Source organism: Anolis sagrei, chromosome 1, assembly GCF_037176765.1.
Source record: "Anolis sagrei isolate rAnoSag1 chromosome 1, rAnoSag1.mat, whole genome shotgun sequence".
Lineage (NCBI taxonomy): Eukaryota > Metazoa > Chordata > Lepidosauria > Squamata > Dactyloidae > Anolis > Anolis sagrei.
In genome coordinates, this window is record NC_090021.1 from 299,857,304 (window position 1) to 299,879,843 (window position 22,540).

Sequence of the window (22,540 nt, forward strand, 5' to 3'; positions counted from 1 at the left end):
TGTATAAAGGATGAATTAAAAATAAGCAGTAGTTTTGAAAAAAAAATAGATGCAAATTTGTTTCAGAAAAGAAGAATAGAGTGTTAGAATATTCTAGCAAATTTAGAATACTTTCAGTTTTCATAATAGTGCATCATCTACAATGCATCAGGTGACAATTACAAAGAAATATAGGATATAATTTTCCAATATTGTACAGATATAACTATCAAGGAACATTGATATTCAACTATGCAAAAACACTATTCAATAAATATTAGAACCAAAAACCTAAGGAAACAGGTGGTTGCATACTTTAGTACTAGTCTCTTTTCAAGGCAGACTACTCCTGTATAAGCATATTTTTTTAAAATACCAAAGAAAACAAATTACTCCAATCATAGGTTAGTTTTTTGCAACAGTGGTGACAATAACACTAATGTGAATTTAGTCAATAAAGTATAAATTGAATAGTTAAGTGCAATTTTTCATATTCCGTATTTTAAAAGAAAAACAATATTTAATGTAATTACTAATTGTAGAATCCAGAGTCAAATTCTAGACCACTGGTTCTGATCTATTAGGACCTCAAAAATTCCACAACAAGCATTTTACTATCTTTCCTATGATTTCTGAAATGAAAGTATAAACCTTCATTCTCCGTTCCAGAGGATAAGGATCTAGTTCAGAGGTTCTCAACCTATGGGTCCCCAGATGTTTTGGCCTTCAACTCCCAGAAATCCTAACAGCTGGTAAAATGGCTGGGATTTCTGGAAGTTGTAGGCCAAAACACCTGGGGACCCATAGGTTGAGAACCTCTGAACTAGATCCTTATCCTCTGGAACGGAGAATGAAGGTTTATACTTTCATTTCAGAAATCATAGGAAAGATAGTAAAATGCTTGTTGTGGAATTTTTGAGGTCCTAATAGATCAGAACCTTCATTGATGCAACTCAAACATGACGATAGATATTTGGTTGTACTAGTTAAGTGTTATATTGTTCTTATTTTAAACATATACTACTCACACACATATGGTTGTTAACGTTTAATTGGGGTTCTTTTGTGAATCCTGTTTTTTTCTATTTTGAGAAAAAAAATGTGCTGCATTCTAGAAGTGGAATCTATCATCTATATCGCAATGCAATAAGATGAGATAGATGTAATATATAATAACAGTGCCTTTTAAAATACTAATTGTCCTGCATTACAGTTGACTGTAGAGAATCTCTAGTCATGTATATCTGTTTTTGATACCTCTACAGAATAACTGTCCAGCATCCTCTGCCCAACCAATCAGAATGTAGGAAAATCTACAGATATGACGGAATCTACTGTGAATCTACCTACCAGAAGTATGTTGAAATCTGTGTGAGTCTTTCTTCTGGCTCGTGCATTAGTTCTGTCCCGCTATTCAGAAGTTAAACGTGCATTGAAAACTTACAATTCTGATTGAATGAAATACCTTTGAAATTGGGGACAGATATATGTTGTTTTCATACTTGGGAATTGTGCTCTTGAAGTTAAAAGGGAAATAAATAAACCTCTAGGACTTTATTAAATCTCTTAGGTATGCTTCTGTATATTGCAGTAAACAAGTACTTAAACCCATGAAAACCTAGGCAAAGTATATTGCACAGGTGCTTCACATCTTAGGGATTTGAAAGGTGTGTTATGTATAAATTAGCTGTCACTTTTTTCAGTCGTGTAATGGAATGATGAGTTGTAATTTGCATAATCCTTTAAGAAGGCAAATTATACTGTCATGTAGCAGACTTAACATGCTAGCTAAGATTTCATAGCTTTGAAGCTAATTAGTATGTACCTTACAGGACAGTTAAATTGAAGTTGAGTCCTTTTGCTTTTTCAGTCATTTGCCTTTGTCCCTTGCCTAACAGTATCTGAATGTGTTAGTGACTAAAGAACATTATAAGTGTATTGGAGGAAACCATTATAGACTGATATTAGCCTTGGCAAGAAAATGAAATATAGTTGGGATTTTAATATCTTTATAGCATTTTATACTATTGTGCTAGAGGTTAGATATTCTTTTCTTTCATACAGACATACATTTAACAGTCAACTAAATCCAGTTGCTGCAGTTTGTATTTAGAAATGCGTTTATGTGTGTGAATCTGATTCACCAGATGTTCAACAGGCTGATGCATGTGGGAAATGAGATGATATCTAGTCATGGGGAAATGCATGCAAAACTCCTTTTCAGTTCCCAGTGTAGTAGCCTGTAATTGTCAGCTATCAATGCTGCGTTCCCCATATCTGGTTGACGGCTGTCAAAATACAAAATTAAGAAGAATATATACCACTGATGAGAATAGGTAATATACATATAATATCTTTTAATGGTACAATAAGTTTTTTTTTTAAAAAAATCACTGTTAGATTGACATGCTATTTGTCTATAGCAGTGGTTCTCAAACTGTGGGTCCCCAGGTATTTTGGCCTACAACTCCTAGAATCCCAGCCAGTTTCCCAGCTGTTTGGATTTCTGGGAGTTAAAGGCCAAAACATCTGGGGACCCACAGGTTGAGAATCACTGGTCTATATAGTAACCTATCTATGTTGTACAGTCAGTCCTCCAAATTTGAGGATTTGACTTTGTGGATTTGATTATTTGTGGTTTTGAATTGATGTGTTCTCTCTAGGAATCCCTAGATCAGGGATGTCAAACTTATTTTCGCCATAGGTCACATCAGGCTTATGGTGGTTTTCAAAAGGCGATTTGTAATTGTGAGACTGTTTAAATGTAACTATGTTGATCTGGCATTGAAAGCCCCATGGGCCATGTAAAATGATGTGGTGGGCTGGATTCGGTCCACGGGTCTTGCGTTTGACATGTGTGATCTAGATCCTCCAGTGTGAACCTATTGGCAACTTCTGGCAAAGGGCTTATAAATTACTTGAAAGTTGTTCTCTAACGTTTTGAAAAGGTATTCTTTCAGGTGGTGAGCTCCTTACCCTAGTGAAACGGGAGCATTGTCCTTTTTCTTATGTGTTTTATGATACAGTTTTAAGATTTACATAATATGTTAGTGGTATGTACTCATCACTGACCACTGTAAGTTGAAAAGCTTGATGCTGTTGTAACAGTGGCATATAAACTACCCAAACATGTACAAAACTAAATTGCTTTCAGTTTTGTGACTATATATTTTTCTGTTGTTGTTGTTGTTGTTGTCTGTCATTCTTTGAACATTGTTGGTTGAAAACGATTTGTTGGTTTGCCATTTAATCCTTAGATTTTGGAGTGTTGATTCTTTTTACTGAAATGCTTTTAGTTTTAATTTGTGACAGTATTAACCTGTCGGCCTTCATAATTTAATCAGTACAACAAGGCATAAAAGAAAATGAATTGATTGTCGAAGCTTTATAAATAAATTCCTGACTAAACTGAAAGCTTTGCAGATATTCTTTTCAATGTGTCAAGGCAACTCCATTTGCAAGAGGTATGGTTGTCTTTTCTCTTGTACCAGGCTGTTCACTCTTAACTAGGTTCATAAGTTGCTCCTTGGTCATTTTCATAGCCTTGATTTCCATGGTCTAAAGTTGCCAACAGAGGAAAATTGTGTTTGTGTGATTGTCATAACCAGTTGGAATAGGCAGAAACTGATTTAGACATTTAGAATAATCTTACATGTGTACCAATAGTTTCTTCCATGAAACGAGGTAAAATATTGATATCAGGGATGTACGTTTTTACTTGTTCATTTCTTATGGGCAAGAATAATAATGTCTGTTTTTTATCTGCTGCACAGATATTTTAAGTTGCCCTTATTTTTTTATGTCCTTCATATTAGACAAGTTGTAGTGATGAACTTCCCATTTTTGTACAATACCAGACATGCTAATAATAATAAAAATATTTCAATACTGATCCACCCTGAGTCCCCTTTGGGTGGAATATAAATACTGTAAATAAATAAATAAATTTTTCAGTTGTTGTATGGATTAAAAATAACCAGATATAAACTGTCAGCCTGTCTGGGATTAGATTTTTAATGTATTTTCAAATTATACTGTAAAAAAAATTAAAACTACTGAAATGATGGGCATGACATCAATCATTCACATAAGAAGTACCACTTTAAAAAGTAAGAATCAAATAGAGATTGGGTTGGATTAAAGAGTTACAGTAGGAATAGATGTACTTCTTGAAATTATTCATTTCTGCAGTGGAAAATGATTAATGTAAACATTTCTCTTCCCATATTTTTCAAAGGAATATCTTTGAAATATATGTGTAAAATTTATCCTTGACTGGTCTTTTCCCTGCCTTTCTGTAACAATGTAGTGATAGGAGCAAGGAGTATCCCACTGAGGAGACTCACCCATTGCTGCATTCTGATAGCTCTATGGTGCAACCATCCTTCAAAACTTTCCAAGAGTCCTTTGGAAGTGCTGGAATATGACACTGACATGCAGAAGCTACCAGAAAATAACCAGAGGCAGTTTTTTTTCTCACGTACCCTCGTCCTCCTGCATGGCTACGTTGGGAGAATAGGAAAAAGATCAGGCTGAGCTGGAGGAGGATTCAAAGCCTCTGGGGGGAAACGAGAAAGATGTTTAAGGAGAATTTTCCTTGTCACAATTTCTTTCCACTTTGTGTCACAATCCAGAGAGAAAATAATAATAATAAATCCAATTAATAATAGTAACTCACTTGAGATGTCTTCTTTTCCGTTCCCCTTTCAATACTGGAATATTCTTTCTATACGAAATACTGTACACGACTATAGTTCTGCTGCCCAGCTCTTCAATAAATTAATGGGTATAAATCTGATATTGGGGAAGCTGGAAATATGATCTTCCCCTGTTTGACAAGTGGGGCTAACTCTTATAAGCAAGGTGCAAACTCACCACAAAGCTTGTCCACTTTGGCTACTGTCTCCCCATTGACTTCTCCCTAGCTTGTCTTGCTTTGTGGTAGTTAATACAGTAGTAGCACAGTCTTTCTTTGAGGTTTTACTCCAGAAATTGATTTCTATAACTGAATGCTATGGATTCACTTCCTTGGTAAAGCTAGCTTTCCTTGTTCTTTTGCATATGAAACAGCTTTCTGGAAAGGAAGTGTAATAAGGCGCCTATTGGACAAAAGCCTCCAGAGAAACATTGTTACTCTCTTACCTCCAGTTCTGCCTGGTTTATTTATTTATCGTGTCATCAGCAACCATTGTATTACAATTCTAACAGAGCAAAACAAACACAGAGATTAAAAAGAAAAAGAAAAAAAAAGAAAGAAAAAAAACCACACAGATTTTGTAAATTTGGTATTTGGTTAAATGTCCTTTGACCAGTATCTGGCCACTTGGAGTGCCCCTGGGGTTGCCGCAAGAAGGTCCTCCATCGTGCATGTGGCAGGGCTCAGGGTGCATTGCAGCAGGTGGTCAGTGGTTTGTTCTTCTCCGCACTCGCATGCTGAGGATTCCACCCTGTAGCCCCATTTCTTAAGATTGGCTCTGCATCTCGTGGTGCCAGAGCGCAATCTGTTCAGCGCCTTCCAAGTCGCCCAGTCTTCTGAGTGCCCAGGGGGGAGTCTCTCATCTGGTATCACCCATGAATTGAGGTGCTGGGTTTGGGCCTGCCACTTTTGGACTCTCGCTTGCTGGGGTGTTCCAGCGAGTGTCTCTGTAGTTCTAAGAAAACTATGTCTTGATTTAAGTCGTTGACGTGCTGGCTGATACCCAAACAGGGGATGAGTTGGAGATGTCTCTGCCTTGGTCCTTTCACTATTGGCTGCTACTTCCCGGCGGATGTCAGGTGGTGCAATACCGGCTAAGCAGTGTAATTTCTCCAGTGGTGTGGGTCGCAGACACCCCGTGATAATGCGGCATGTCTCATTAAGAGCCACATCCACTGTTTTAGTGTGATGAGATGTGTTCCACACTGGGCATGCATACTCAGCAGCAGAGTAGCATAGCGCAAGGGCAGATGTCTTCACTGTGTCTGGTTGTGATCCCCAAGTTGTGCCAGTCAGCTTTCGTATGATGTTGTTTCTAGCGCCCACTTTTTGTTTGATGTTCAGGCAGTGCTTCTTGTAGGTCAGAGCACGGTCCAAAGTGACTCCCAGGTATTTGGGTGCGCTGCAATGCTCCAGTGGGATTCCTTCCCAGGTAATCCTCAGAGCTCGGGATGCTTGTCTGTTCTTAAGGTGAAAGGCGCATGTCTGTGTTTTAGATGGATTAGGGATCAGATGGTTTTCCCTGTAATAGGCAGTAAGAGCACCTAGAGCTTCGGAGAGCTTCTGTTCTACCATCTCAAAGCTCCCTGCTTGAGCAGTAATGGCACGATCGTCAGCATAGATGAAACTCTCTGTCCCTTCTGGCAGTGGCTGGTCATTTGTGTAGATGTTGAACATGGATGGAGCAAGCACGCTCCCCTGAGGCAGGCCGTTCTTCTGTTTCCGCCATCTGCTTCTCTGGCCCTGGAACTCAACAAAAAAGCTCCTGTTTTGTAGCAGGTTTCCTATGAGGCGGGTGAGGTGGTCGTCCTTTGTGATATTATACATTTTTCTCAGGAGGAGGCGGTGGTTCACAGTATCATAGGCTGCTGACAAGTCTATGAAGACAGCTCCTGTGATCTGCTGCCTTTCAAAGCCATCTTCTATGTGCTGGGTCAGGTTCGGCACTTGCGATGTGCAGCTTTTGCCTTTTCTGAAGCCAGCTTGCTGTGGGATCAGACAGGGGTCTATATTTTCCATAATTCTATGCAGAATAAGTCTCTCCAGAACTTTGTAGAGGTGGCACAACAGGGAGATTGGTCTGTAGCTTTTTGGGTCATTACGGTCTTTGCCTGGCTTCAAGATGGCAATGACTCTTGCTTTCCTCCAGATTTTGGGGATCTGACAGGATGCAGTGCAGTTGTTCATCAGCTCCAGCAGCCAGCGCCTTGCTTTTGGACCAAAGTTCTTGATTTGTTCCATCCGTAGATCATCCAAGCCAGCTGCTTTGCCATTCTTACATTTGTTGAGAGCCATGTCCAATTCAGTAGATGTAAAGGGTTCATGGAGGTTGTTGTTCTCAATCTCTGGTTGTCTGGCTATTGGTTTCTTTCCTACTTTGGTGGCAAGGTTGGGTTTCCCATTCTTCAAGAGCTAAGTTCTGCCTGGTACTTAGCATTCTTTGTGTTTTAGTCTGAACTAAGTGAACTATCCAAGATGCTGAACCTATTTCGGGGTTACCGCGACATTAAGATCTTAGCATGGTATCACATTGTTGCTAGCGAGGGTAGCTGATGGCTTTCTCTTGAAGGAATTTCAAAGATATGGGGCCAGTATGGGGAAGAGCATTTCTTCAATAGCCATCCCATCACAGAAGTAATAATAACACGTGGCCTAGATCAGACTGTCTTATCTGGTTGCCTGTGGTTGTTTGGGTCTTTAGTACCCATTATCCCTAAGAATGGACTTTAATACCTGGGACTGAAAAGAGTTTTTAGTCTGAAATGATTGAATGGAACAGGTTTGGTCTTGTAGATTATATACACAAGCTACAAAGCAGTATACTTGAACTGTTATTGCAACTACCTGCATGTTAATGAAATTCAAAGATATGAATTTAAAACTGGAAATTTGATTTATGGCATATCAGTAGTTTAAATTTGTCTTCTTTCTTGTCAATGTAATGATTTAAATTGTTTTGGTTTAAATAAATTCACCCTGCTTATTTTGTTGTGCTGATTTCAATTGTAGAAAGTGTCAAAAGCAGTGGTTCTCAGACCTTTTCAACCATGGAACCCTTATTGAAGCAAAAGGTTATCTTGGAGCCCCAAGAAATGTTTATATATTATATTATATATCATGTATATATATCAGGCATGGGCAAACTTTTTGATGTATTGCATTTAAAAAAATGATAGATGGGTCAGACAAGTGGCAGATGGATGGAGAATGGTTGTGTGGACTAATTGAAAAAAATGAACAAATGTCTCTGCACACTGCACATATCTCGTTTTAGCGCAAAAAAAGGGAAAGAAAGAAAAAATAATGCAAAATTTAAAATGAAGAACAATTTCAATCAACATAAACTTAATAGTATTTAAGTGGAAGACCCCAGAGGCAAACAGTCCAACTGTCTTCTGCCATGCAGGAAAAGTACAAAGCACTCCCTGAGTGGAAAGGAAATAGGATTTTGGAAGCAAGCAAGGCTAGGAGGAAAGGCTTTTGGTGATGAACAAGGCAAGGAAAAAAGGCAGGTGAAAAAAGGAAGGTGAGTTAAAAAGGCTTTTGGCAGTGAGGGAGGTGAGGAAAAGGCTTTTGGGGTGGGGAAGAAGAGGAAGAAGAAAGGCTTTTGGCAGGGAGAGAGGTGGGGAAAAGGCTTTGGGCAATGAGGAAGACTGAGAAAATGCATTTGGCGGTAAGGAAGGTGAGGAAAAAAAGCTTTTGGTGGGTAAAATGCTTTTTGGTGGTGAGGGAGGGAGGGGGAGAAGTAGTCAAAGGTGGATGTCCAACTGCACACTGAAGGGAAGGCAAAAATTAAATACTTTGGCCACATAACGAGAAGACAGGAAAACTTGGAGGAGATAATGATGCTGGGGAAAATTGAAGGAAAAAGGAAGAGGGGCCGACCAAGGGCAAAGGTGGATGGATGTTATCCTTCAAGTGACTGGCTTAACCTTGAAGGAGCTGGGGATGGCCATGGTTGACAGGGAGCTCTGGTGTGGGCTGGTCCACACCAGCCCACACCAAGAGTCGGAAATGACTGAATAAATAAACAACAAATAGACAGGTCCCTAGTTTCCTTTAATGTGAAATAAGAAACAGAAAGTTCAGAGTTAGAGGATTCACTCAGATGTGTAATTCAGTGAAATATTTTCCTTTACATTTGAAAATTTTCCTTTTTCCTATTAAGATTCTTTTCCTTCCCAAAGAGAGGTTCTCCCCTTCTAATGAAAAAGAACAATTCCACACAGTTTTTGTATTTCTTATGCTTCCTTTTTCAATAAAAAGAGGCAGCTTTACCAAACAGTGGTGAAGGACATCAAGACCTATAGGCTGCTTGTTGTTGGATGAAAGATGTTCACAGCTGGATACCATGTCAGAAGCGTCAATGCAGATGTTACTTTCTATTTCCTATGCAGCTAGAAATGGGATCTAACCTAGGATAATTGAAGAGGCGTTTCCATCTGATGCAAAGTTATCAAAAATTACAACTGGAAAAATATACACTTTGTAGACGAAAGTTCTGTTTTGGGAGTAACCTGATTTATTTATATTTTAACATTTTATTTTGCAAGCAGTTTTCATGCTTCTATCCATCAGTATTATGAAATTACTATGATGTGGTAAGATCCCTTTGACATGGTTCCCAGCTGTGAAAATACTTTAAAAATGATTGCATTTCAGTATGATTTGAAATTCACTTGCTCTGATAAAAACTATTTACTTCTTAATTCCATGTTTATGATTTACTTTTTCCAGTAGAAAATTGGAGCAAATTAATGACTTTTAAAGAGTAACTCTGTATTTTATGTTGCTCATGGGGTATACTTCAATTCATGAAGAAAATATTTTTCCTCATTTTTGATCAAAAAAAAAATTCCAATTAACTCAGTGTCTTACTGAAGGGGAGAAAGAAATTGTATATATCTGTTGTACTCTTTTCACCAAATATCTGAAGACAGATACCATTTATTCCATTAGCATATACCTCTGCTTGGTATACCATAACTTAAGTAACAAAAATATTGCTACCTATATATATCTTATCTTCAATAGGAGTGTACTTGTATATCTATTTTTACCTTTAATATACAATTTTGGATTTTTCTTGTATGTTATTTTTGAACCAATTCAGTGTTCACTGCACTACATTTTCCCTCAAATTCAGTTGTCATTCCAAACTAGGGTACATCAATTTAAGCAACACAACATACATAAATATTTACTTACAAACTAATGATTGATTTAATGAGTTATTTCTAGTTGTGACTAAGTTATGAATTTTGGATATAGAACTTTATAAAAATATATAATATTACTATTTGATCACTCTCTCACTCTCTCTCTCTCTATATATATATAATTGCCTGTGATTTCCCTCTTAGTTTGTATGGCTAAACTTCAAGTTAACAGAGAAAGAAAAAAATGTTATTTGCAAAAAATATTATCTGATCTTTTTAAAAGATCAGGGAACATTTGAAACTTAGTAATAGCAATGTTGAAAAACAATGAGACATTAGTGACTCTATCATGTCAAAGCAGTTAGAAAAATCAGCAAGGATGCTAAGCTGAGAAGAAGGCAGTAAAGTTTCAGGTAATTATACTGGGTCAATCCTACAGATTATTCACACTAAGGCTATCCCGTAGTTAAAATCGAAATTTCCCCCCAAAATTTCTTTGATAAAATTATCAAAATGCTTTAAAATACAGTTGGCTCTTTGTATTCATGGGTTCTGTATCCATGGATCTTATATAAATGACACCAGTGGCTGGACGATGCTGCTGGATAATGATTTTAACAGGATGACATCAGTGATTATATGTTGTAAATGGTTTTTAAATATTGACTATAATGTTTTTAAATGTGTTGTTATGAATGTATGGCACTAAAATTGCTATTTCTGTGACCTGTCTTGAGTCTCCGCAAGGCTGAGAAAGCGGGCTACAAATGCTGCAAATATATATATTTACTATGCCACAGTATTTAATTGGACTTGAACTTGCATAGACTTTGAAATTTATGGGGGAGCCTGGAACCAAATCCCAGTGGACACCAAAGGTACACTGTTCCCTGATTCAATAATGAGGCACTAGATAAGAATAGGGATGTAGTTTTTTGCTCGTTTGGATCTCAAAGGAATTGGTGCCCAATATACTCATGTATAAGTCTAGAATTTTTAGTCAAAAAATCAACCCATAAAAACCTGAGTTGACTTAGCATGAAACTATCCTTGACTTTTATCAAAAAGGAATAATTCCCTTCTCTGAGTAATGTAGTAAAGGGTAAGGCTTAGTCTGTCCTGGAAGAACCTGAAAGAAGCACTGACTTCTACTTTCTTCAGCGTGGCACCACTTCTGGCCTGATTGGGGAAATCATGATGGCAGCCATAGACAGCTGGCATTGGTGCTTTTCCTTCTCCATGGAATGATCCTCAACTTATTCATGGGTCATATAAGGATCCACAATTTTGCACCCCAAAACTGTTTATACACATGTATAAGTCAACTTCACTTACCTGTGGAGTTGACTTATACATGCATATATACAATTGTAGCAGTTCTCCCAACCCATGGATAAGTCAGAGATTAGCCAGTGTCCCTCTTAGCCTTATATTCAAAATCCATGCAAGTTCAAAATCCATGCAAGTTCAAGTACTAGGTGACCTACACCTGTTGGTTTCTTGTGAAAGCCCAGCATTTTTTAATAAATAGTGATCAGTAATATACAAGACATTATTCAACACTTTTAGAAATGAAATATTTCTGAGTCTTCTTTCATTTTTTTAAATTTCCCTTTCAATTGTGTTCTTTGTCAAAAGAGCAGAAAATGTATTAGAAACTCCATTGTTTTTTTCTGGAGTTGTAAATATAATGTAATTGTTTTTAAAAGGGGAAGTCTTGTGGGTTTGGCAGTGTGACATTTAAAAATATTACAGTTCTCTCTCTCTCTCTCTCTCTCTCTATATATATATATATACATATTTGTTTACACTACTTAATATTGTTTTATGTGAGAAAGAGCTTTTGAAAAGTTGAAATGAATTTTAAAAATAGCTATCCCCCTATTCATCCACTACTTTGCTTAATCATACTAAAGTCAGGTGAGGCCCTGTTGTCCCAATCTTCATAAAGTTTGTTACAGTGCTTGTAAGAGAAAGGGAGAGAGAACCTGTTCTCTAAATATTTTGATTAAGCTACATTTAATATGTACTTCTTATATGCTTAGATAAATGCCTATTATAAAAATATATAGCACATACACTGCAGTGTATTGCAGTGGCTGTGGGAAAGTATGTTTTTTGTCCACAGCTGCCTATTCGATGTTTGCAGATTTAATTATTCTTAGATTTGAGTAAAATGTACTCTCTAGAAATCTCTTGGCTCCCCAGTATGACTCTATAGTCACCTGAATTTCTGCTAACATGCAGAAGAACATAGAAATTCCTAGAGAGAACATCTTTCTAGGAACCTCTAAGTCTTACATTGCAATTATGATCAACTGCTAGAAAACTTGTGTTGTCCTTGATGAATGTTCTTTCATGTAAAAGCATTTTTTATTCTTGATTTTCATTTCAACAGAATTCATCAACAGATAATTATAGTGCAGTGCAGTGTAAAATATTTTGTTTCTTATGGTTCGGCTGCCCCTTGGTGCTGCTTCCTAAGATGAATATAAGATATTTTATGCCTAACACCAAAATGTTAATGGCATATTATTGTCTAGATCAGGGGTCCTCAAGTTTTAAGCAGAGGGTTGGCCAATGTTCCTCAGACTGTTGGGAGGCCAGACTATACTTGGAAAAAGATAGACAAATTCCTATGAACATTGTACATCCCTTATTTGTAGTGCTATGAAGAAACAATACAATATTTAGAATGAAGAACAATTTTAGCCAACATAAACTTATCAGTATTTCAATGGGAAGTGTGGGCTTGCATTTGACTGATGAGATAGTCAAATTAATTAGGATTGTTGTTGTTTTGTGCCTTCAAGTTGTGCCAGACTTAGGGAAACTGTAAATCTAAAGTTTAGAGCAGGAGTCAGGTAAATGACCTTTGAGGGCCGCATCTGACCTGCTGGCCTTAGTTTGAGGACCCCTGATCTAGCCTATGAGAAGCTTATGTTCCTCCATAAATTGAGTGTGTATACTAGAAAAACAACCTAAAAGATTGTTAAACTGTCTGCTCATTTTCCCATGTTAAATATTATGAAATTTGTGTTGTAGGTTTTTCAAGTTGTATGACCATGTTCTAGAAGCATTCTCTCCTGACATTTCATCTGTATCTGTGGCAAGCATCCTCAGAGGTTGTGAGGTTTGATGGAAACTGGAAAATTGGGTTTATATATCTGGGGAAGGTCCAGGCTGGGAGAAAGAACTCTTGTCTGTTGGAGCTAGGTGTGAATGTTTCAATTAGCCACCTTGTTTAGCATTTGATGGCCTGACAGTTTTTAGGTGTGGTTTGTTACTGCCTGGGAAATTTTTTTGTTGAGAGATGACAAGGTGTTCCTGATTGTTTCCTGGCTGGAGTTCCACTGTGTTTAAGTTTTGTTTTTTATTTACTGTTATAATTTTAGAGTTTTTTAGTACTGGTAGCCAGATTTTGTTAATTTTCATGGTTTCCTCCTTTCTGTAGAAATTGTCTACATGCTTGTGGATTTCAGTGGCTTCTCTGTGTAGTCTGACATGGTAGTTGTTAGAGTGGTCCAACATTTTGGTGTTCTCAAATGATAGGCTGTGTCCAGGTTGATTCATCAGGTGCTCTGCTATGGCTGACTTCTCTGGTTGAAGTAGTCTGCAGTGCCTTTCATGTTCCTTGATTCGTGTTTGGGCAATGCTGCGTTTGGTGTAGACTTGTCCACAGCTGCATGGTATCTGGTAGACTCCTGCAGGAAACAATCAGGAACACCTGGTCACCTCTCAACAAGGAAATTTCCCAGGCAGTAACAAGCCACACCTAAAAACTGTCAGGTCATCAAATGCTAATCAAGGTGACCAGTTGAAACATTCACACCTAGCTCCAACAGACAAGAGTTCTTTCTCCCAGCCTGGACCTTTCTCAGATATATAAACCCAATTTTCCAGTTTCCAGCAAACCTCACAACCTCTGAGGATGCTTGCCACAGATGCAGGCAAAACATCAGGAGAGTATGCTTCTAGAACAAGGCCATACAACCCGAAAAACCTACAACGCAGTGATTCCGGCCATGAAAGCCTTTGAAATTTCATAATTTGAAAACCCCTCATTCCTATATCTGCCTATCCAAATCGTATTGTTGATAGCAATGGAAACCATGCCTGTTTCATACAAACTGATGGTTAACTGTGACACAATCAGTGTTGCATACTCTACTGTTGTTTACAAATATTCTATACTATACTGTGTATGATCTATGCACTTGTTACATGTTATAGTAGAAGGGCAGATGTTACACATTATGCATGCTATTTTATATCATTCTGTGTATATTATGCAGAGAAAGACCTTGTTTTTCTTTCTTTAGTGGGCAATATTTTAGTTTTATATCAGAGAAGCCTGACTCTATTAAGTGGGTGGTGATAGCACACAAACTATATATTTTTTAAGGTTTTTGTTGCATAGCCAACATGTTACAAGGTTCTGTAGGAAGGTCCTTTATTTCAGAAATAGCAGCATGTGTAAAAATGTTGCCCTGCTGGCTGATTGCTGCTGATAATTACTTTGCATGTTGGATGCAGTGAAATCTGACAGAATAGATTTTGATTCATATAACCCTGGGGACTCTGTCATGTATACAGTCCATGCATCTGCAACAAACTCTACTGGTGAAATCAGCAAGAAAAGGAAATAGCATCAGATAAATATCCACAGAAGGATGGCAGCTGAACTGTTCATGGAATCATAGTCAGTTGTTTGTCAGATATAAATGCAAAAGAGTGCAATGCGCTTCTTGGCTCTTTATTCCAAAAGGTTACATCTGAAACCTGTATGATCTTTATTTTAAATGAATAAATGTTGAAGAGCATCAATTCTTATTGGTTTGTGATATATGAAATAGTTCAGAATTAGTGTTTTGTGTATTTATGTTTAATACAGGATGTCTAAAGTGACAGAGATGCCCATCGCACCATGCATATTCTGTTTTGTAATGACTAAATATTGACTGGGTCAGTTAAATTCTTAAATTGGTAAATCCATCAATGAAATCAATCAGCCATTAGTTAACTTACTCCATTTCTCCACAGCCCAGAGGGTTTTATTATTTCAAACAGGTATCTTAATTTTTACCATCCAATATTAAGTTAAGAAATATATTTGAATACTGCATATATTTATACATTTGAAACATATATATATTTGTATGACAATTTTGTGCTTTTTGTGTTCTTCTATTGGCAAATACCTTGTATTGTTTTATGCATGAAAAGGACTGTCTATACAGATTATACCCAAATATAAAAATGAACAGAGAGTTAATTCCAGAGTTATTTAATAGATTTGAGGGCAATTTCATTTGAGTATGGGTTTGAACATTCCTTTTAGCAAGTAAAAAAGTAGAATGAAAAATAAGACTAAAATTGGGTTGTTTTGTGTTTTTCAGGCTGTATGGCCATGTTCCGGAAGCATTCTCTCCTGATGTTTGACCTGCATCTATGGCAGGCATCCTCAGAGGTTGTGATCTCACAACCTCTGAGGATGCCTGCTATCGATGCAGGCAAAACATCAGGAGAAAATGTTTCTGGAACATGGCCAGACTAAAATTATGTGACCTTGTATTGAATGTCAATTAACAGTTTAATTATATGGCTTCATGTAGTGGTTACTTCATCATCATAGGCTATCACTTGCAGCCAAGTTTGATTGCCTTCCAAGTGTAGGGTCTTGGCAGTGGGTCTGTAGGGGACTGTAGAAACCCATTCTTGATCCACATGTTCTTTCACAGTGAGGACGTCAGTTTCCAGTTGGACATGTTGAAAATCTCTAGTGCAGTGGTTCTCAACCTGTGGGTCCCCAGCTGTGTTGGCCTTCAAGTCCTAGAAACTGGCTAAGATTTCTGGGAGTTGTAGGCCAAAACACCTGGGGACCCACAGGTTGAAAACCACTGCTGTAGTGTGATGAGGTACTAACAGATGACCTTTGGATGTCTAGTATCCAAAGAAACCATAGAATAGGTTCTTGTAGGTTTTTTCGGGCTATAGGGCCATGTTCTAGAGGCATTTCTCCTGACGTTTCACCTGCATCTATGGCAAGCATCCTCACTACCTCTGAGGATGCTTGCCATAGATGCAGGCGAAACGTCAGGAGAAATGCCTCTAGAACATGGCCCTATAGCCCGAAAAAACCTACAAGAACCTAGTGATTCCAGCCATGAAAGCCTTCGACAATACATTAAACCATAGAATGTTAGGATTGGAGTTAGGAACATATAAGGAATAAATAGAATATATATGAAAAACAAAATATGTTTGTCTGTCTGTCTGTCTGTACCACAAAGGCTGCTAGGTGACTATTTACTGTATTTCTACCCTTCTCTATCTCGCCCCGAAGGGACTCAGAATGGCTTCCAGTTTTTAGCAATTATTCAATGCCACATTAAAACAGAAAGCATAGAAATACACAACATATTAAACTGGAAAATCAAATAAAGCATGTATTGTCGGAGGCTTTCATGGCTGGAATCACTGGGTTGTTGTAGCTCTGTACAACCTCTGAGGATGCTTACCATAGATGCAGGCAAAATGTCAGGAGAGAATGCTTCTAGAACATGGCTATATAGCCCGAAAAACCTACAACAACGCAAATAAAGCATATAAATACAGTTAAAAATGGTTGAAACATTGCACCTAAACCTGCAATCATAGTCCAAGCAGCAGAATTAAGTGGCCCTTTGTGATGTCACTTGATTGGCTGTTGCTAGGCAAAGTGGTTCTCTGTGATGTCACTTGGAAAAAAAGGTGATGTGTATGAAGGGAATTGAGGAAGGAAGGAAAGTGCCACAAAGAGAATCATGTTGTCATGAAGACATTATGAGGCCCTCTCAGAGCTGGAGAAGGGAGAAAATGGAGGGGAAAGGAAGGAAGGACGGAAGGAAGGAAGGAAAGAAAGAAAGAAGGAAAAAGGGAAGGAGGGAGGGTAGGTAGAAAGAAAAATGAGGGAAGAAGAAAGAGAAAGGAAAGGGGGAAAGACATGAGGGGAGAGAAAGAGAAAGAAAGAATGAAAGCAGGTGGCAATGGCCCCTCTGACACCCGAGCAATTCTGGGTAGATACACCAGTGTATAATAAATGACTTTCACAATAGTTAAATGAGGAAAACATGGTTTACAGCAGTGAATGGAACTAGGGTTGGTTGCACAAAAATCTATAATTGTGAATCAACTAATTTAAAAAAAAATAGAGGTTCTGAAATTTTCTCTTTTTAGTATGGTTGTGGTGCTTTTAATTGCTTTTAAGTGTGAAAATAGAAGTGTCATTTATGTTGGTATTTCTTATTTTTTTAAACCTCATGTAAGTGCTTCCTGAACTGTATTAATATATGTATATTTCTGAAATACATAGACATCTGTTGGTTTAAATACATTGCAAGTAAGTTTCACCTTTTTGTCTAGGACTATGGCTTTGTTAGTGTGGCTAGCATTCATATGAATGTGTTTATTGTGCATAGGGTACTGTTGATTGACAACATGCTGGTAAACTCAACTTTGAGATTATCCGAAATATGCAAATGTTAGGTCTTCATTGTTGGTCTTTACATCTGTATGATTTTGAGAGTCCCTGTGAATATGTGTCTTGCATAGCCCAGGGAGATCACATCAAGACCAAAAAACTATTATTTTGTTACACAAATTCTGAAGTAATCACAAACAGGAAATTACTGTTCCTCCCACTGCTCATCTTTATATTTGGTATAATACAAAATCACTCTCTCTTTCTCCTCCTCCTTTACTCTCTTTATTGTTATTCTCTTGCCCTGTTTTATTATCAGTTTATTTGCAGTGATACTTAACCTTGAGCTGCTGCATCTTATGGAAAACATGGACTGGCTGTTTTGTAGGTGCATGTCAGCATGGGTAGCGTAGCATTCAATGTGCTTTTAATGTGCCTGTCACTTTCATGATGTAGTTAGTTTCCACTAGCTTGAGGCTTGTATTCTAGAGACCACAGTATGCGATCCAGATGGCAATGCAAACAATGTCTGTCAGTGACTTACAGGTAAATATAATGAACCAGAAGGGTAATCGGAGAGCTGCAACATGCAATTTGAATATGGATTAGCATACCAAGAGATTGTTAAAAATGTATAAACATCTCTGCTGAAAATATTTAGTATATATCAACATCAACAGCTTGTGTGTGTCTACATGCATAATGAAGCCATGACAGTTTATGTCTGATATGCAAATGAGTGAGGCCAATAGCATACCTGGAATAGTTTTTCCATACAGAGAGCATGTTCTGTGCATAAAAAGCCTAGATTTTGTATTCCTGTTTAAGAACTTTAAGGTAGTGAGTCTCCTTCATTTTTGTGAGTGACTGGTGTTGAGGTTTGCCATCACCCAAAAAGACAGAACTGGTGTGAGTGGACCATTAACTTGATGTAGTAAAATGGTAGCTCCTTTTCACTCTCTCTAACCTCAAACAAAAGTCTAAATCAAAAATTGTGCTAGTGAACACCAGCTATAGCAATGGGATGTTCTCCCTCTTCCCTTGTTATTGCAATTTTATTGCTATTGTTCTGAAGCAGGTTTAGAGGGTTCATGGGAAAGATCTCCATTGGAAAAGGGGGATGGTGGTGGCCTCATCCTGGTTCTTGTGATGAGAATTCAAAACGATCTTGACAGATTAGAGAGATGGGCCAAAACTAACAAAATGAAGTTCAACAGTGACAAATGCAAGATACTCCACTTTGGCAGAAAAAATGAAATGCAAAGATACAGAATGGGTGACGCCTGGCTCGAGAGCAGTATGTGTGAAAAAGATCTTGGAGTCCTCGTGGACAACAAGTTAAACATGAGCCAACAATGTGATGTGGCGGCAAAAAAAGCCAATGGGATTTTGGCCTGCATCAATAGGAGCATAGTGTCTAGATCTAAGGAAGTAATGCTACCCCTCTATTCTGCTTTGGTTAGACCACATCTGGAATATTGTGTCCAATTCTGGGCACCACAATTCAAGAGAGATATTGACAAGCTGGAATGTGTCCAGAGGAGGGCAACTAAAATGATCAAGGGTCTGGAGAACAAGCCCTATGAGGAGCGGCTTAGGGAACTGGGCATGTTTAGCCTGAAGAAGAGAAGGCTGAGAGGAGATATGATAGCCCTGTATAAATATGTGAGAGGAAGCCACAGGGAGGAGGGAGCAAGCTTGTTTTCTGCTTCCTTGGAGACTAGGACGCGGAACAATGGCTTCAAACTACAAGAGAGGAGATTCCATCTGAACATTAGGTTCTTTGGAAGCTTTTAAGCAGAGGCTGGATGGCCATTTGTCAGGGGTGATTTGAATGCAATATTCCTGCTTCTTGGCAGGGGGTTGGACTGGATGGCCCATGAGGTCTCTTCCAACTCTTTGATTCTATGATTCTATGATTCTATGATAACTAGGTTCTTCTGGTTCACCTTAAGTGCCTGAAATTCAGCATGCTTTGGATTGCAAGAATGAATGAATGAATCCAAGCCCACTGAGGATAATAACGCTCCAGGAAAATGCAGTGTTAGGAAAAAAAATACTGGGGTGGTGGGAGAGTGGGAGAATTAATTGAAGTATTCCACTTCCGTCCAATATATAATATGAAATAGAAGGATAACTGATTTCTCAACAAGACATGGGGGAGGGGGCAGATGGACAGACTACTAAACCTGCTCCTGGAAGAAGAAAAAACATTTTCCAGGGAATTTAAGGTAATTTTTAGGTAATGCATGAGCTTTTTTTTAAAAAATGTTTTGACACTTTGGGTTGGCGTCTCCAATGTGTTCCGAACATTATGGAAATGTTCTCCACATTCCCAAGGGGCCTCACATTGTTTGCCACTGTCTTAGAGGATTACATTTTGTTGTATACAGTATAGTCTTATATTTGTGTTGCAAACTGTGGTTAGATTTTTCTCATAATACATTTTATTTCAGTTTAGATTTAACAGTGGTGACCCTAAATCCTTTCAACATCAAAATAGTCTAAATATTTGTTGTTGAAGATATATTTTCATTTGTCCATCATGGGAGATATTTGTGGTAGTTGTAGTTAAAAACATCTAAAAACGTGGTACCCAACCTTTGGTCCTCAGGGTGATTTGGACTTCAGCCCTCACAATTCCTAACAGCTGAGATTACTGGGAGTTGAAGTCCAAAACACCTGGAGGACCAAAGGTTGGGAACCATGGAGCTAGAATGTCAAACGTTTTTCACCCCTGTAATAAATCCATATCAGTAAACATATGTCAAAATTAGAATCAAGCAATTTGAAATAACAGATGTCCATGTCTGTGCATAGATATATCCAGATTCCTGGCTTGCCTTCAATTAACTTAGCATGCTAGTAAACACATCTCACCTCTTCATGTGATCTAGTAGATCTCTCCAAGAATGGGTAGGTTACCATGTTGTCAGATCCCAGATCTGGATTTTCTGTTCCTAAACATGCTAAAATTCTAGTCAGTATCTCAGATTTAGATGTCCGAATAAGGCATGTTTACTTTATCTTCCACTTTATCTTCCACCTTAAAGGGTGATTAAACTGGAAGCCACAGGCAGTTGGTACTATCAGTGTCTGGAAAACTAAGAATCCCCGTTTAGTGTTGTATGCAAATATAGCCCTTGTATTCCAGGCTCATTCTGATTTAATATTGATAACTTTTTTGGAGGCTGGAGGGGATAGTTAAGAAAAAGGAATGTTTATCCACAACTATGTAAGTGACGTTTACAGTACCTGTAATTGCCTGACACACATTTTTACACGGTCAGAAAAATACTGGGGAAATTGTTAAAGAGAATCTAATTTCTATGGATGGAAAATAGTAACTTTTCTGTTCATTTGAAATCCTAAAACACACAAGAGAAGTGCTGCTAAAGTTTTAAGCCTGAAGTTGTAAACTTTGGATTTTCAAAAATCCATGGTTTCTCCTATATATTCAACCTTCCACACTTGGTTTTTTAAAATGGATATGGGGAAATTTTATACTCACTGTGGTTATTATTATATAGCGATAATGAGTTCGAGATGGGCAAATCAATCAGATTTGGTCTTGTTAAAAGATATCATTTTATCAACAATGTACTGTAGATCTTTCTGCCTCTGTTAATTCGTTCAGTCTTCTCCGACTCTTTGTGACCTCATGGACCAGCCCACGCCAGAGTTCCCTGTCGGCCATCACCACCCCCAGCTCCTTCAAGGTCAGTCCAGTCACTTCAAGGATGCCATCCATCCATCTTGCCCTTGGTCGGCCCCTCTTCCTTTTGCCTTCCACTTTCCCCAGCATAATTGTCTTCTCTAGTTCTGCCTCTGACACACACATATTTGAGTGTGTTTTTAAATTGTAAATTTTCCTACATTTGCAAAAAATCCAGTGGTCCTCAATTTTTGGTTTTGCATGAATTTCAGCATCAGAATACCTGTTAACCATATTTGCAGATGTTATTGGGAAGTGAAGTTTAAAACTTTTGCAGGAGCATAGATTTAAAACTGCTGGTCTGAATCATACTGTTATAAATATTTGGAACTGCACACACTTTCTTTGTCATGTTTCAAATGTGTGCCTGTTATTAAGAACTTTTTCTTTTTCTTCAGAATACATCAAATGCTTGAAAATATTCTGGCTAGAATTGTATTTCATTTTGCACTGAGATCCAGGAGGTACAAACTGAGAAAATCCATTAAAAAAAACTTGACAGAGCAAATTACTCACCCATCCCTAAACTCAATGTATGCTTTCTCACAGTTGCTCAAGGATAAAAATGGCAGAATGACTCCTAGCATGATACCGATGGTGCTGTACAAGTCATATGAGAATGATAAATGTATGTGGTCCATGATTAGAGGGCAGTACAGATGAATTCTATTTGCATGTGCAATTTGTTGTATGCATGCAGAACGTACAGTAAAAGCAAGGCATCAAGAGTATCACAAGTGTTCTGTTCAGAAAATTTATTCTTTATTGTTTATTCATAAAACAGAAGGTGCTTTGTTCTGCTATTGCTAGCATGTTTTGTGATTTCTGGGCTTGAATTGTGAATGTCATGATGCACTATGAGTTTTATAAATGTGGGTACAATTTGTTTGGGCATTCACAAAAAAATGTATTCCTCTCCCCTTTCTCTCTCATTACTTCACATGTTGTAGGAAAATATAATGTATATAATTCTGCAGTTCACTAGATAACTAATTTTGTTATTTCAGCATACAGTGGTCCTCTTGCTGTGGGGAATGCTGTTGAAACATGAATTCACAATACTTGTCTCTGTACAGTAAAAATGACAGGAAACTATTTGAGATTAGGAAATGTATTGTAGCATCAATTTTTGAGGATCATAGAACTGCTTTAAGATGTATGACATTGTCGCTTTTGAGGTGTGCATACACATGCATGGATAATGGTATGTTGTAAACAGTTACATACTTACTGATTATTTAATATAGCCCTTTAATTTAACCACAGTAATATTTTTTATGTGGCTGGGAATACTTTGAGCTTTCCTTGTTATTATAATTAACAATATACTACTTACCACAGTTGTAGCACAAGTGTAACAGCTGTACAGGTCCATTGTATATCCTTGATGAATTTTGAGCAAAGATTGTGCTGTATTTTGGAAATGGGTGTCAAGCTAGCAGAGTCTGGCATGGATCACATTGCATCTTCATTGAAACCAGCCCCTGAGTGCCATCATTTGGCTTATTTTTTCCCATGCTTGTTGTCAA

General features: G+C 37.8%; 1 protein-coding gene across 14 annotated transcripts in view; it reads left to right on the forward strand.

The window, feature by feature from the left end:
- The window catches only part of NPAS3 (neuronal PAS domain protein 3), an 803,343-nt gene that overhangs the window by 110,133 nt on the left and 670,670 nt on the right, over positions 1–22,540 (forward strand). For 8 of the 14 annotated variants that reach the window (XM_060759362.2, XM_060759371.2, XM_060759379.2 and 5 more), the window contains exon 2: positions 1,245–1,334. The exons of the other annotated variants lie outside the window; for them this stretch is intronic. In XM_060759362.2, coding sequence (XP_060615345.2) covers positions 1,245–1,334 — 90 coding nt within the window. The remainder of the gene's footprint in view (positions 1–1,244; positions 1,335–22,540) is intronic. 14 annotated transcript variants of the gene reach the window in all.